A 13,037-nucleotide genomic window follows, 5' to 3' on the forward strand; every position below is an offset into this window, starting at 1 on the left:
TCAAACCAGTGTTGTGCTTCTATACCTCTCTGGGGTTGTGGAGGTGCACCTTTGATGGCCTGCTGGCTTCTGTGATGGGCCTTGAAGCAGCAGGGGTCAGGGTATTATTTGAGTTCTTTCTACTGCTATTGTGTCTCTGTGCTTCTTTGGGGGGTGTAGATGAGCTTTTATCAAATTTAGTTAGCTTTTCTCAAATTAGTTCTTCCTAAAATTGACACCTGCAGTCAATAATAGAAGTTTGTAGCCAGTTTTTAGTAACCTAAACATGGAGAAAAAGAGAAAGACCAAAGCTTATATTCGTTAAGCAGAAGCCCATTCCTCCTCATCTGCACCTTACCTCATTACCGTGAAGGTGCACTGAATAAGGAAACATCTCTGGCAGAGTGACAACTGAACACCAAGGTCTTTTTTTAATGGTGCAACTCTCACAGTTTTGCTACATAAACAAGGATCTTTGCACACAGAGGATTACATTATTTTTTTTCTTTGCGTGTCATCATTTCCTTTGCTTTTAATTTTACTGAGCAATGCCAAGGTGGTCCTCTGATATGAGGCTACTCGTAGACATTGGATAAATGTGCTTTGACAACTTTTGCCTTAGGTGTATCTGCTACTCCTTACATTTCCCTAGATCAGAGTTACTTGAGGTCAAGGTTGTCTTTGTACCTCTGCATCTTGTCTGCAACCTTTGAGGCTGATAAATGACCATCTGAGTATTGTCATATTTTAGCTCTATTGTCAATTTTGCTGTGCAGTAAGGGAGAGTGCTCCGCATATAAGTTTTACTTCATTAGGTATTAGACTAGAAATGTTCTCTTTTCTTAGCCTTCGTATTTTTCCAGAAGGATTCTTATTTGCTGTCTCTGCTTTGTTTTGTAGCTCAACAGTTGGAAATGTCTGCCATTTGCTAAGAAATGAAATGCATCTGACAACTGGTCATTAAACAGAATATTTTATTCTTTTGCTGAGGTTGTTTTTTTTTCCCCAGATCTTTTTCAGATTTCTAGGCCAACTTGTCTTCCACTTGGTAATGTTAATATGTTGACTTTTGTCAGCATAGAAGGTTTTTCTGTGAAAAGAAAAATATTTAAAATATCTGTGGTATTTTTCCACAGTTTTGTTTAAATTTTAAATGTTGCTGCAGCTAATAACTGTTATGAAAGCAGTCTGCATTTGATTGAGAATTTAACTGTTTATGGATATTAAAAGATCTTTCATGTTTTTTTAAATTGTCATTTCTTCATAAGTTAGCCATTTGATAGTCCCATAAAAACATTTTGGAGTTGCTCGACTGAGTCTTGGTCTACCTTGAAGGTAGAGAAATAGCTCATTCAGTATCTTGCTGAACTCATTTAACGAGGAAGGTGAGGCAGAATAACTGCTTCTGCATTCCTTCATTTTGCAGGCTATTGATAAACCTACCCTAATTTTTTTTTTTTTCTATGTGGTTTAATCTGTTCCTGGTTTAGTTAGAGGACTTAAGTTGTTGCTTCATTTTTATTTTATTGGTTTCTTCTTATCCGTTTTTGCTCTCCATCATTTTCCATTAGTTGGTGGAATAGTGATGGGCAAAAATTGAATTGCAGATAAGGACAGGTTTCATCCAAGCAGTAAACTGGGCTTCTGGTTGGTGGTTCTGGCTGCATATTTTCTTATTATTGTAGTCTCTTTTTTTCTTGATACTGTTGCAGAAATACTTTGTGAAGGATATCAAATGATTTATATCATAACAGGTCATGTTTGGACTGTGAGAGAAAATGCATAAAAGTACTGAAGTAGCAAAGGTGTGCATGGATAACCTGGTGACTGGGGAAGTGGAAGAGGGACTATAGAAGAGCATTTCACACATTATAGTCTACAGCACACACATGCAAAACTGATGCCAAAATACTGTTGACATTTAATCTTAAACTTGCAATATTTTTGAGTTGTATTACAAGCTTTTCAGAATTGGAATACCATTTAAAACACGAATAAAAAAACACTGTAGATCAACTGTTGATTTCCATTACTGATATCTATCCCAATTTCCCATTTGTTTTTCTGCCTGCTGTGAAACTTTTAAAAAGTTAATTCACGATCAAACACAGCATCTACTAGAATTTGAATTGCATGAGTAAGTTGGGATACTTTTGGTAACCAGAAGGAGAAACATACTTTTAATTAACAGATAAAGAAATTAAATTTTAGTAACCAGAATTTAATGAATGAAATGCAGGACATCAGTCACTGAAAATAGACTTTATATTACGGAATATATTGACTGTTCAAAACTGATTTTGGTTCTTATCACAACAGTTTGGATTTAGATGGAGACACGAGAAAGAAGTAATTTCAGGAAAAGGTAATAATGCTCTCTTTCATTTTATATTGCATTTCACCTTGCCTTTTGCTTCTCTTGTTTCTTTTCAACATAATTTTTTTTGATAGTATTTGACAATTTATGCTGATCAGTGTATCAGATGTTGATAGACAATAAATTGATGTAGCTGTTAACTCCACTGTTTTATTCCACATAGCTCTAATCTGCATAGATTTTTTTTTTTATAGAATCATAGAGGTTGGAAAAGACCTCCAAGATCATCTGGTCCAACCACCCCCCTACCACCAACATTACCATATCCCCAAGTACCACATCCAGCCTTTCCTTAAACACCCCCAGGGCCAGTGACTCCATCACCTCCCTGGGCAACCCATTCCAATGCCTAACCACCCTGAGAAGAAATTTCTCCCAATTTCCAATCTGATTGAACCTCCCCTGGCGCTACTTGAGGCCATTCCCTCCTATTACTACTTATCTGCAAGGAGAAGCTGACCCCTCTAGGTCCCTACCACTTCCTTTCAGGTAGCTGTAGAGAGCAATAAGGTCTCCCCTGAGCCTCCTTTTCTCCAGCCTAAATTAAGAGAACACGTAATTTACTTTCACAAGGTCAAATTTGTAATGAACACCAACATAATGCATTTGATGATGTAGAATGTCATGGATATATTTTTCAGCTGCTTCTCTCCAGTAGTTCTACACTTACTTATTAGTCTTTGATACCTTTAATTGAAGTCTCTGAATTCTTTTCTCAAAAGATCGTTTTTTTAAGTTTTTCCAATGTTGTTTTGGAACATGTTAACTTCTTAATTAAAGTACTACACACGACATCTGTTTCAGGCTAACCTGGTTTTGAAACCTTCAGTGAGAATGGTTGTCATCTCTTCCTATCCTGTCTCTAAATCAGCAACTTATTCTAGCTGACTCTGTATGTGGGTTGATAACGTTGTATTACTGGAACTTATACAGTGGTCCTCATTTCATTGCTTAGGGGCATGGAGTTTTCAAGTAACTGAACAAGCAAGAAAATTATGTGAACATATTGCTGTTCCTGGGGGTAGAATGCTTGTGCACCTTATGCAGTTTTCAGGAGTCATGCATGCACATGCAAGATAATTGAGTGGAGTGATACAGTTGATCAGAAAAGATTTGTAAACAGTTCTATTTATTATTATGCGTTACAAGAAATTAGAAATACAATGCTGTTGTGTTTTGTTTATTTGTTTGTTTTCATCATGTTTCTAAAGGTAGTTGTAGTCATATGTTGCTTTCAGCACTACAGATTATGTTAACAGGTACCTAAATTTGATACAGTTGTATGTCTTATTGAATGAACACTTTTAAAAGATAACAGAAGTTAATGAGAAATTCATAATTTATGAATTATTGTGGCTTCATCAGGGAGAAAAGAATTTAAAGATACATTGTACTTTTAATACTTGATACACTATTTTAAAATGCAGGAGAAAGTGCAGAATTACATGTTTTAAGTTTTCTAATAAGAAGTGTAAAGCTTGTAGAACAATTGGAACATAAGAATTGAGAAATGTTATCTCTCACCACTGAGGGGCGCAAGAATCCACCTGGCGTATGAGATGCTCTGGCAAAGTCCAGTTTGAAGTGGTTATTTAAGAAAGACATAACTAATGTCTTTCTTTTGCTATTTTCTAATATAAGTCAGTAATATAAATTACTTTAATCAGTGTGTAATAAAGCATTAATACCTACCTTAACCTGGTCAGCTATGTATGAATGAATTATGATTCATATTTTAAAAAAGAGAGTATGTGCTTAATTTAGCTGTGACAGTAATAGTGGTGCTGAGAACTGCTGCTGGTGGATTGAGTTATGGTTTGGCGTATGTTAAGAAGGGAACATAGGAATGGGTTATTCACATTTGGTTGCTTTGTTTTACATGCCTTTCTTTGTAAGGTCATGGGGAAGGAGAGTTAGGATGAGTGAAAGGGGATTGTAACGATCTCTTACTTCTCTGAAAAAAATATTTTTAATGACATTCTACAGTGATAAACACTATTGAAAAAAAACTTCACGAACAGCAGAATTACTTATTCAAGTCAGGGCTTGAGCATGTGTTTTAGGCATTGCAGTGTGAAAGAAGAGGTTGAGAAAAGCCTGACCATTTGTATACATATATGGTATGAAGTAAGGATCTTCTAAGAAAAAAAAAATGCACCATCATTTAAAATATTTAGATTATCATAAATATATGTAAATGTATAAGGTCACAGAATTATGGTGACCTACACAGTAAAGTCCTGGCTTACCTAGCAGTTCATTCCTTGCCTTAGCAATCTGAAGATACTGATTTTTTTCAAAGGACAAGGGGAAAAAACAAACAAACAAAAAAATTGATTAAGTTCCCAAAAGTCTTAAATAGTATAAATTTTTCCTTGTTTATTTTCATTTTTTTATGATTGGTATAAATGATTCCAGATTATAGAGGTTCCTGATAACCACACCTTTCATGGGGTTAAACATTTTGAAAATATATGAATTCAAAACTTTTTATAATGGCAGAATATAATTGCAGAACTGAAGTATCTGAGGACACTTCCAATCCATTAGTTAGCAGCTTAAACAGAATGTTCTGAGGTTAATCGTTCACAAACAGTCCTGCTTGTGAGCCTATTAATATAGATCCTTACTGCCAGCTCTGCATACAAATTAGTCCTCTGCGAAATGAATATGTGTGTCTTTATTACTGCAATATAGGGAACCCAGTGGTGTAAACAACATTGATTACATGTATGTTGTTTTAAAATTAGTGTTGTATTTAATATAATAAACCCAAGTAAACATTTAAAGCTGCTGCATGCTTTTTCACATAATTAAATTTATTTTTTAAAGTATAGTTTTTCTTAAAGGAAAGTGTTTATGGAAAGTCACTAAAATGCAAATTGTATTTCTAGTATATCAGGTAAATTTGTAAGGTAATAAGAATACAGACATCTTAATCTTTTTTATTCATTGTACATTGGATAAATTATGTCATTAGGGATGTACAGCTGAATTGCACCTGCTGATACATCATGCAAGTAACATTTAGGGCATAGTATATATCCTAGTTCAGATTTAGGCTTTTTTTTCCCCCCCCAAGATCTTCCTTCCTCTATGCAATGTAAAAGGAAATTTTAGTTGTTCTTTCTTTGCAAATATGCAATATGAGACAAGTATGATTGTTTTGTCATTATAGTTATTGTTTCTTTAATCTAGGTTTTATTTTTAGGTTGGGGCTTTTTTCTTTGAAAGAAAATGAAAGCAAAAACTGAGCAAAACTGGAAATAACAACCCCAAGCCTAAGCATGTTAATCACTGAACCATGGTTTGCTATTTCTGATGTCTTTGAAGGTCAGTTTTCTTGTGGAAATAAGCACTGTGATGAGGAAGAAGGCCTGAAGAGCTGGGAGGTGAATTTTGGTTATGTTGAACATGGTGAAAAGAGGAATGCACTTGTGAAATTGAGTAAGTCAATCCTTCAAGGATATATAAACCTAAAAGAAGGTCCTACTCTTGAAAAGCTATAGAGTGAGACCTAAAGATAATGATACTAGTTCATGAAAAGTGGAAAATAAGCTGTAGAATAGGAGTTAATTTTGTTAGATTAATTAAAGGTAGCAATGGTCTTGATTTGTTGAGAATGGCTACTATTGTTATATATGGCAAAGTTGTTACAGGTTGAGCACTTCATCCTGTATAATTCATGATGTCATAAAATTAGAATAATTTATAAGCTATTTTCTATACAGGCATGTCTGGGTTTATTGCAAAATACTGACTTGAAAGGAAAGTTCATAATTTTCATTGCTTAATTTTGTGGTTTAGGAGTTTTTAGGGCTTTGGAACAGTCAAGTTTTTGTACACCTTCAGCTCAACTGAGGTTATTTTTACATCTTTTGTTTTCTTCCAAAAAGTCTAGCTTTAATTAACTTGCTTCCTTTTCTATTCTCATCTCTTGAGTGGGGTTTTCTTATTCAGTACATTTTGCTATATTCAGCAGATAATTAAACTTAGCAAAATTGACACAGTTTTTCTACGTAAAGGAAGCAAATAGTGTTTTTTCTTTTGTGCACAAAACACTCCAGGTGGCAACACTTGGTCTCTACTGAAGATGTAAGGGACTTGTGGATCTTCAGTGCAATTGTAGAACAATTTGATCTGTTTATTAATAAGGTTCTTTTAGTTGTGCTTATCGAATACATGGCTATGGTATTCTCATTCTCTCTTTTTCAGGACTATGTCCAGAATGTTCCTACAAACTAAACTTCCATCACCGGTAATTAAATATTTTGAAAATACGGGGGATGAATTATTGATATGTTGCTAGTATGAATAACAGCAAATAAGGATAAAAGTTCAACTAGATGATTAGAAACGTAATTGACACTGAAGCATATTCTGTTCTGGAGTTCTTATAAAGCCATTGGCTTGATATTGTTGAGAGTTAGGTATTTTTGTGCTAATGAATTTACAAAACTTCCCAAACTAGGAGAATCTTCTTTCCCCCAAAGTTTATTTTCCTTAGTTTTAGCCCAATAGTTATTTTTCTCTTCAGAAAGTTTATGAAAAACACCATCCTTTTATTTTACCTTTTGCTGTGTTTTAAGAGTTGGAAAGCTTTTCCTTTGCTAAAAAATAGGATTATTATGTGTGAGTCATCAGTGCTTTGAAATTCTGAATTTAAGTATTTTTTCTTTGAGAATCACTCCTACTAGCAGAGAAAACTACTCAACTTGGAACATATAAAATATGTGCATTAACACTTGCTTTGTTTTTGATTATCATCTCTAATCTTTTTGAATTTAACAGCTTTTCCAGTGTCATGGTTGTCTGGTCCTTGAAGTGGTCTCAGTTGTATGGCTTAATTGCTAAATTATCTAAACAGCATGTGAAAGTAAAACCTTTGAGCAAGGAAACTACTGTTTCTGTTTAAAAGTAACACAAATGAAAGGTGTGTCTAGATGGATTTATACATAAAAGGTAGTTTATTTTAAAATATAATTCATACTCAGTTTCATTAAAGTGCTTTGTAGACACATGTTAAGAAGGACAATTAACTAACTGAGATTTGTTTGACTTGTTTCTTTTTTACTAAAATTGTAAAACCACATGATTTCAAAAAAAGCACTATCAAGCATATTTTCTCTTAGTTGGCTTCAGAGCAGTACATACTCAGAAATAATTTTCCTGACTGTTTTAGATTAAGAAGCAGCAAAAAATCCTTATGTTCATACAGTAAGCCTACATAAGTCACATGGAAAATAAAATACATGGGTTGTTGATCTGCAGCAGTTTCTTAGGCCTGAGATTCTTCTTCGTCAGATGATTTTGTTTTGTTTTGTTTTGTTTAACTAATGATAAGCTTCAGAAAAAAATGGCAACTGTTTGAATTAAATACCTAGGATTTACTCTTGCTTGAAGGGTATATATACCAAAGAAGATGTACCTTTTTTTTTTTTTTTTTAAAGGAGGAAAGAAATTAAAGCAAGCAAGAAAAGAGGCACAGCTGTACTGAGCTCTAAAGAACCAAAAGTTAAGAAGACAAAATTATCTCGTTCAACAAAAAAGAAGTCAAAAAAAAAGACCCATAAAGGTACATTTAAATTTTAAACCTTCTATATTATTAAAAAAAAAAAAAAAGATGAATGTTAATTTCACCATACCTAAATAGGTATGTAAATAGATATGCAAAATATGTAGATATGCAATTGTTTCTAGACTGTAACATAGGTGGTCAAAAAGATACATTTTTTATTTTAAAGAAAAAGATTTATGTGAAAAAAAAAAAAGAAGATTCATTTCTTACATTATATAGAGAGGAAGAACCTTTTGAGAAATGTTTATTGCCACAAAAATTTGTTCAAAAATTGGATATTATATTAGATTGTACATTGTCCAAAAATCAGATGTTGCATACCAGAGAGATTCTGAAGTACTTAATTCCTTGAAGAGTTGAAAGCCTTTTGGAAATGTAAGATAACCTTTTTACACCCCAGATCTTGGGATAACTTATTTGAGCTCAAACTGATGATCTTTGAACTTATGAAAAGAAATGCTTTGCTTCAGTGTTTACTTTGTTTTTTTGAATGTAATGGAGTATGTATGCATGTGCACGTTTATGTGTAATTTGTTGTAACAGAAGTATCCTTTGTAAACATTTTAAGATAACAGATAAAACCAAGATAAGCTTACTATTTTTTAAATTGTTTTTGTGTTTCTTTCTAGATGAAGTTTCTTCGGAAGATTCAGATAATTCTGATAAAGGTAGAGTATTTCATTATCTTCTGCATCTTTATGTTTTTATAAGTTGAATTATTTCATATACATTTGTTGTTGGTCTTAGCATTCATTGGCAGTTCTAATATTTGATAAGATGGCAAGAAGGCTGTGTTGAAAACAAGCAGAGATAGTAAGGTTCAACATAATTACTTATAAATATTGGAGAAAATATAAGGAATTTTAAGAAGAAAATATTTAAGGAAAGAAGAAAAGTGTGGTTGTATACACAATGAAAATAGTCCAGAAAATAAAGGGGTAGATTGTTCCAGAAAAGAGCAGACAGTGCAACAGTACCCCAATTATTGTTAATAATTGGACGGTTCCAGGTATATAAATATGTGCTGCGTAAATAAAGTACTTTTCTAATACAGTAAGTACTACAATTCCTTTCATCGAACAATAGAAATATCTACTGAACTCACAAAATTAATAGGAGAGCACTGGGAGGAGACACCATGCCAAATAAATTCTAGGCTTTAACAAAAGTCTTCCAGCTATAACTATTAGTACCTCAGAGATGCATTGCAAATGGATGTGCTCAGAGTCTCAGTGACTGCTTAGGCAGTGGTTATCTTTGTATCTCAGTAATTCTAGTACCCAATTTCTTTCGGGTGAAATAAGCCCCATCTTCTGGTCATCCTTATTCATGCTGCAGAGTCTCAAGAAAGGACTTAATGTTTCTGTTTGTTGCTGTGCTGTGCAATATACTTTGAGGAATGTCCTAGATAAGGAAGGATACAGGGTAGAGATACAGGAAGACCCAAAGCAGTTTTCTGAAAACTTGGATCATGCCCAAAAGTCTCCATGGAAAGCTTTATTGGAAGATTTCAGAATGGTGGTGGGTTTTTTTGTTTGTTTGTTTTGTTTTGTTTTTTGTAAGTCAAGGCATATTTCTGATAATGAGACTTTCTTGTTTTTCACTCCTTTTGTATACTTACACGGAACAATTTATGTAATAATCTATATTTTCTGGCAATTTCACTGATACATTACCATTGATGTGTCATTCAAGGAGTAAAGTAATTCATTCACTTAGTATCACAAGTTATATTGTAATACAACTGTATTGTAATAAAGTGGTTGTTATTATAAAACTGCTGTTTTACCAAGATCAGTGTTCTGACATGATTTTTACTGTTTGGCCAAAATATCAGTCACTGATACCTGAGTCTTCTTGGCGCTGTATTGAATAAGACTAGAAAATGTTTTCATTTTTACATTCAAAGTAATGCATTTTTTTTGTTCTTGGGGTTAAAATGAAAAGTTTCTCCTACCTACTTATTTATTATAAATAAGTAAATAAATAAATTCTTTCAAAACTTATTACTTAAGCACTCTAAATTTTTTAACAGATTCAGATGTGCAAGATGGTCCTTCAGATGCTGATTTTTGGAAAGGTCCTCTACAAGAAACAGATGAAAAATCACGGTTAGTTCATCACAGTTAACATTTATCTGGTATTGTGATCATTTGGAACTGCAAAGGCAGAAACTGAGTGTTTTAATGACTCTGACATTTAAAGTTATGTCAAATCTTCTATGTAGTGAATCTAGGAATGCTTTTTTATATAAGAGGACACATACACAGCACTGGAGGATAAACCTTTGTCAAGTTGCTACATTACCACTGCTGTTTTATCTGCTACTGTCCTGTTAACTATCTTAGACAGTCAAACTATCATGACAGTCAAATCACTGCTGTTGTACAGAAGAGGAAATGTGAAGGGTAGGGGAATGTATTGAATCAAAGTGAGTCAAGGTGATCTATACCGGGTACATAATTTAGACATATTCTGACCAGAAATCTGCTGAATGTTTTGCATACAAAGATTTATCTCCTAGATACAGATCAAAAGCAGAACTTTCTTTGACATATTTTTATTTTTCTACAGGGAAGAAGAGTTTGATGAATACTTTCAAGACTTGTTTCTCTGAAATTTGAAATTGATGTAGGTTGATTTTCTTCATGAATTGTCTAGGGACAATTAGGGACCAGAAATGTCTTTCTGAGAGCATACCTGGTCACTCCATACATGGGCACTCCATATGAACCATCTGACTGGATTATCTTTGCAGAAGGCTTCAGGGCTAAAAGCTTTCTTTTTTTTTTTTTTTGTCGTAATCTGAGTACTCATGAAATATGAGAAATATTTTTTCAGTTCATAGCAAAAGATTTATGACACCCTATCGTAAAAATTGGAAGAAGGTAAACAAGCAAGAAAATAGTTTATTGACAGTATACCACAGAAGTAGGCTGTTCTTTATTTTATCCCAAAATTCAATTGCCAGATTTTTGTAAAGTGCATTTTAGAAGACTCTATTACTGGTTTAAAAACATACACTTTATTATATTCATGTTTGTAATTTATTAAACAAGAGTTAATAGCCTTGAAGTTATCAGTCATGTAGACTTCAATATTCAGGTATTAGCCTGTGTAAGTATTTTTAAATGCCATTAGAGAAGTTCATTTTTGTCAACGGTGTATTTTATTTGAATTTAAGTCATATCTGAAATATCTCCCCTGCTCTTTAAAAAGTTTTCATTGTGACCTTGTTTTAAATTTTATTTATAATATGATGTGACTGGTAATTCCACTCCTTACTAAAAATCTGAATGGCTGTTGAAATCTTTGATTTAATAAAGTGTGTGGCTTGCCGCTCAAGAGGTACACGTGGCTTGTATGTTATCTGTGGTTTCTGATCTCCTTAGCATTGATAGAATGTTAATCCTTCTTTAAAGTGTAATCCTGAACATACAAGTAAAGAATGTATAGTGCTTGAGAAACCTACTGGATTCATCTCTGTTTTCAAATTGAAACACAACTTTAAGCATTCTTTATTGCATATTTCCAAAGAAACAGTCTGCACATGAATAGTTACGGTGGCCATTTTCTTTGTTGGATGAAAATTACTTTGGATAAAAAGGATGAACTCTTGAATTAAGTGTTCATGTAATACAAGTTGAGGAAAGTTAGCATTACAGAAAAAGTATTTTTATAAACGTTTTCCACTGTAGATATATTTGTAGAAAGTATTTATGGTAAGTATTTTATGTGGAAAATGTAACAGAGATGGTTGCAGCGTATTTATGAACATACCACAAGTACTCATGAATGAGTAGACAACTATTTACAAGTATTTCTTAACATAATTACATTTTAGGCAGTTTTACTTACATAATAGATGACAGTACAAGGACATATTTAGGGTGTCCTTGAATAACAAATAAACGTAGCCTTGCATGAAGGCTTCTTTAGGTAAGAAGGTGGATTTAAAGGTTAATTCTCTGTCATCTTGCAAGCTTGGTTGAGAGCCAAATCCAATCTGCAGCAATCTGCTTACATGTATGCAACTTGCCCAAACACGCTTTTGTAGAATGTGTTGCTGTATTTGTTGCTGCAAGTATTGCATATTAGGTGTATGTGCTGGATAACTAACTTTGTTGTGAGACCTCAAAATATGTTTATAAAATGTTACAGCATATATATTAAATACATCATTTAATACAGTTTGAATAAAATTACATGATGAAACAACCTTGGAGTAGTTTTCTTTTGTATCTACATTTAATACAGAATAATACACAATATCCAGTTTTGTGTCATAACTACATTTGCATAAAATATTTGGCCCATTTGTAAATAATGATGTAATAAGTGGGAAACTTTTAATTTTGAGTGATAGTTGTACACAGTATCTATCTTTGTACAGCATCTTATAGAGGTATATAAGTGAGCAAATCTTTCCATCACTCTCCCTTCTCTTGATGCTGAGGGTCCTTCAGAGAAAAAAAAAGAAGTGTAGGGTTCTGCTTTGTTTAAAGGGGGCAGGATTGAGTCTGTATGCCAAAATCATTTCTTGCAGGAATTGTCTTTGATATCCAGCTCCTCTTAGGTTTGGAACTGGTTCCAGTGAATATTCAGATCTGTGCACAATACAGTAGCCATTTTCCTTCCTTTATCTGCAGGAGGACCTGACTTCATGTGACCTGAGTAGAAAGCATTGAGTGGTCTCTGTCGTGCTTCAAGAACAGAGGGTTTTTGTAGGGAGGTATTTTTTTTACAAAGAGTTGATTTGTATGCAGTCTGTCTTGGTTGTGGAAAGGCAGATAGTGTGAATTCTGATGTTCTACTTCTGCTGTCATCTTGCTCCCGAGATTAAACTGGTGCCAGTTAATTGGTTTTCAAATACTAGAAAATTCTGTTCATTTACTGTATTTTTAAAATGGTACATTGGGAGTACAAGCTTTTTAAAATGCATTTGAATGTAGAACCTTCTATAGATATAGTGGTATAGGTATCGCGGTAAATTCTCACTTACATGTTTCTGGTGTACCTTTTTAGATTTTTAAAATAAAAGGTGTTAAGTTTAGGAACTATGGGCAGAGCCATTTGCACATGGGCAAAGAAGCGGCTTCTCCA

General features: G+C 33.5%; 1 protein-coding gene across 3 annotated transcripts in view; it reads left to right on the forward strand.

Annotated features, from left to right (window-relative positions):
- Positions 1-13,037, forward strand: part of LOC137859234 (protein FRA10AC1 homolog) — a 39,070-nt gene that overhangs the window by 25,293 nt on the left and 740 nt on the right. For 2 of the 3 annotated variants that reach the window (XM_068688072.1, XM_068688070.1), the window contains 7 exons: positions 2,299-2,344; positions 5,690-5,803; positions 6,572-6,614; positions 7,807-7,931; positions 8,564-8,602; positions 9,970-10,045; positions 10,509-12,152. In XM_068688072.1, coding sequence (XP_068544173.1) covers positions 2,299-2,344; positions 5,690-5,803; positions 6,572-6,614; positions 7,807-7,931; positions 8,564-8,602; positions 9,970-10,045; positions 10,509-10,551 — 486 coding nt within the window. In that variant the 3' untranslated portion in view covers positions 10,552-12,152. Of the gene's footprint in view, positions 1-2,298; positions 2,345-5,689; positions 5,804-6,571; positions 6,615-7,806; positions 7,932-8,563; positions 8,603-9,969; positions 10,046-10,508; positions 12,153-13,037 lie in introns of those variants that run through there. The other variant, XM_068688071.1, reaches the window with a different exon arrangement.

Source organism: Anas acuta, chromosome 7 (assembly GCF_963932015.1).
Source record: "Anas acuta chromosome 7, bAnaAcu1.1, whole genome shotgun sequence".
NCBI lineage: Eukaryota > Metazoa > Chordata > Aves > Anseriformes > Anatidae > Anas > Anas acuta.